This window comes from Gekko japonicus, unplaced genomic scaffold, assembly GCF_001447785.1.
Source record: "Gekko japonicus isolate JY-2015 unplaced genomic scaffold, Gekko_japonicus_V1.1 scaffold6403, whole genome shotgun sequence".
In the NCBI taxonomy this organism is placed as follows: Eukaryota; Metazoa; Chordata; class Lepidosauria; order Squamata; family Gekkonidae; genus Gekko; species Gekko japonicus.
Window position 1 is genome coordinate 9,143 of NW_015166642.1, and position 3,256 is coordinate 12,398.

A 3,256-nucleotide genomic window follows, 5' to 3' on the forward strand; every position below is an offset into this window, starting at 1 on the left:
TCCCGGAGCTTGTCGGGGACCACTACTCGGTTTCCCCAAAGTACACAGCTTTTAGAAATCGACAATTCTTTTTGGCAGGCTCTGTATGGCTTAAACTCAGGCTCTAAGCTCCCAACTGGCCACCCCCTCCATACCCAGTTTAGCACCCGGGACAACACGCTGTCCTTTACAGTCATTACTGCAATGTCCCTTGAGGAGACCGGTGCCATTGGAAGCTCGTCAATAGCCAGTACCTCATACGCGGGGGCAGGGTCAGTCTCGACATCAGGTAAAGGGCAGCGGCTGAGCACATCCATGTGCCCAATTGCCTTCCCAGGCCGGTGTTCAAGATCAAAGTCATATGCTTGTAAAAATATGGCCCATCTAAGCATTCTGGGGGACATGATATTTTGCAGTTGCCTATCGAGTGCCAAAATCCCCAGTAGCGGCTTGTGGTCTGTGACCAAAAGGAATCGCCTGCCAAAAATAAAATTGTGGAACTTTTTGACAGCCGCTACTAATGCCAGACGCTTCCTTGTCTATCTGGGCATAGTTCCTCTCTGCCGCAGATAGAGACCTTGAATAAAAAGCGATAGGCGCCTCGCTCCCATCAGGCATCAGATGGCTCAAAACTGCGCCTACTCCAAAAGGTGAAGCGTCTGCTGCTAACACCAGGAGCTTTTTCTCATCGTAATGAGTCAACACATCATTAGATGTCAAAAGCTCTTTAACCCCCCAAAATGCCCTTTCTTCGGCTTGTCCCCATTTCCATTTGGCTCCCTTATGCAAAAGTGCATGCAATGGAGCTGCCACTGATGCCTTATGCGGTAAAAACGCATGATAAAAATTGAGCAGTCCTAAGAAGGATTGTAGCTCTTTTTTACTCACCGGCCTGGGGGCATTTTGAATGGCGGTTACCTTGTCACCTGTGGGGTGTACTCCCCTTTCGTCTATGCAAAAGCCCAAAAAATCAACACTGTCAACCCCCAGCGTACATTTGGATTGTTTCACTTTTAGACCGGCACCCTGGAAGCATTTCAGAACTTCCCTCACTCGGTCTAATAATTCCTGCTCAGAGCCCCCAGCCACCAGCACATCGTCAAAATATGGTACCGTGCCAGGTACCCCCCTTAACAATCGTTCCATCAGACCTTGGAATATCCCCGGGGCCACATTTACTCCAAATTGGAGTCGGTTCACTTTAAATGCCCCTCTGTGCGTTACAATCGTTTGTGCCTCTGCAGCTTCTGGCGTTACAGTCAGCTGCTGGTACGCTTGTGCCAAATCAAGTTTGGCGAAAACTTTCCCTCCTCCCAGGGAAGCCAAGATGTGGCTGATTACGGGAACCGGATACGAATGCTGCTGTAAAGCTTTGTTCAGTGTACACTTGTAATCAGCGCATATTCGTACAGACCCATCTGGTTTTACTGGGGTTACAATCAGGGTCTCCCACCTACTAAAAGGCACGGGTTCTAAAACCCCTTGCTCAATGAGCTTGTCCAATTCCTCATCGACCCGAGGTTTAATTGAAATTGGTACCTTTCAATACTTTAATTGTATCGGTTTAACAGAAGGGTCCAACTCAAACGCAATAGGGGGGCCGTTGTGCTTCCCCAACCCACCTCCAAACACCTCAGGGAACTCCCCATACAACATATTCAATTTATTTTCAATTATTTTGTTCACTCCAAAAATGCCAATGCCTAATGGCTCGAACCAGTCCAGCCCCAGTAGGTTTACCCGGTTCCCTTCTGCAACCAACAAAGATAATTCTGCACATTTCCCTTTAAATTCTACCTTTACAGTATCCCTCCCCACCAAAGGAATTCGATTTCCTTGAAAATCGGACACTCGCATGTCCGCAGGCTGGAGTCGCCGCCGACTGCGGGTAGGGAACAGCTGCTGCCAGGATGACTCGGAGATCACGGTGACCGATGATCCTGAGTCGACCTCCATTGTGCACAGCTTTCCCTCGAGAAGTGGAGTGACGGAGATTTTGCGCTGGCTGCTGGTGCTCAAGACTAAAACCCAGGGCTTTTCTTTTAGCCGGAACTCCTTTGCATGTTAGGCCACACACCCCTAATGTAGCCAATCCTAATGAGTTTCTGCTGTTGGGTATGGCCTATTATGCTAATGAGTTCCTGCTGGGCGTGGCCACGCCCGCATGCCCGACACTCAATGTCCCGGGCCCAGCACTGGTTGCGGTGATGTTTCCCGCCACAACCGGAACATGTCTTGATTGCTGCAGGCTTTGTTGGGGTCCGCTTCTCCGCTCCCGCCTTTATTTCGTTGACGTCATCCTCCGCATCATCGCCCTCGCTGTCATGATGTTGGCAATGGACGCGTTGCTTGGGTAACGTCAGTCGCTGCCGAACCTCCCTTGTTGATTTGTCGGCTGCTTCTGCTGCGACAGCCTCCTCATAAGCTACTGCCCAGGTGAGGGTAGTACGTGCGAATAATTTTTGCTGTAGCCGCTCATCTCGAAGGATGCACACAAGACGGTCTCTGAGGGCCTCCTCCACGTTAGCAAAATTACACAGCCGCGCTGCCTTGCGCAAGGCCACCACAAATTCAGCGATGGTCTCACCGGCTGCCTGGCTTTGTTTGTAGAAGGCGTGCCTGCAGGCAATCTCGGATGGCTGAGGCGAAAAATGGTTCTTCAGTTTCTTCGTCAGATCTGCAAACGACACTGCCTTTATGTCGGCCGGAGCTACCAACGACCTGGCACTGTCGAAGGTTCCCTTCCCACAGGAACTCAGCAGGGTCGCCCTCTTTTTCGCTTCTTCGGTTATGTCGTTGGCTTCGAGATGAAATTCGAACTGGGCAAGGTATGCGTCCCAGTCCTCCGATGTGGGTTCAAATGCCTCAAACTTCTGGTTATTGGCCATCCTCGCAGGCTCGTTCACCGGTGCTGGTGGTGCCTCGGCTGGAGTGGCCACAGTGCTCTGCTCGCTTTCTTCCGTTGTTTGGGTTGTTAAGCGGGGCTGCCTACCCGCTCTAATATCCCATCCTCGTCGCCAATTGTTAGATCGCCGCTAACAAAGATCCGGAGAGTGATTTCAGCAAAGTGATTCAGCTTTATTGAAGTAGCGAACAAACACTCAAACGCATTCATAACCAGAACAAGAAACAATTGGGAGCTAGGCTCCTTTTAAACATTCCCGGGCTAACATAGCCACACCTATTTACACTAATCAACCAATGAGGTTGTTTGAATAAAGACCAATGAGCTTACTTCCCTCGCAGAGAACAGTGGCAGTTCTGATTGGTTGTTGTT

At 50.3% G+C, this 3,256-nt stretch overlaps 1 protein-coding gene across 1 annotated transcript in view; it reads right to left on the minus strand.

Annotated features, from left to right (window-relative positions):
- LOC107111443 overlaps window positions 1-2,867 on the minus strand; it is a gene marked incomplete at its 3' end in the record, with an annotated part of 11,130 nt that extends 8,263 nt beyond the window's left edge. Inside the window, 1 exon segment of the mRNA XM_015412409.1 lies at window positions 2,153-2,867. Coding sequence (XP_015267895.1) covers window positions 2,153-2,867 — 715 coding nt within the window.
- Between the last annotated feature and the right edge of the window lie 389 nt (window positions 2,868-3,256).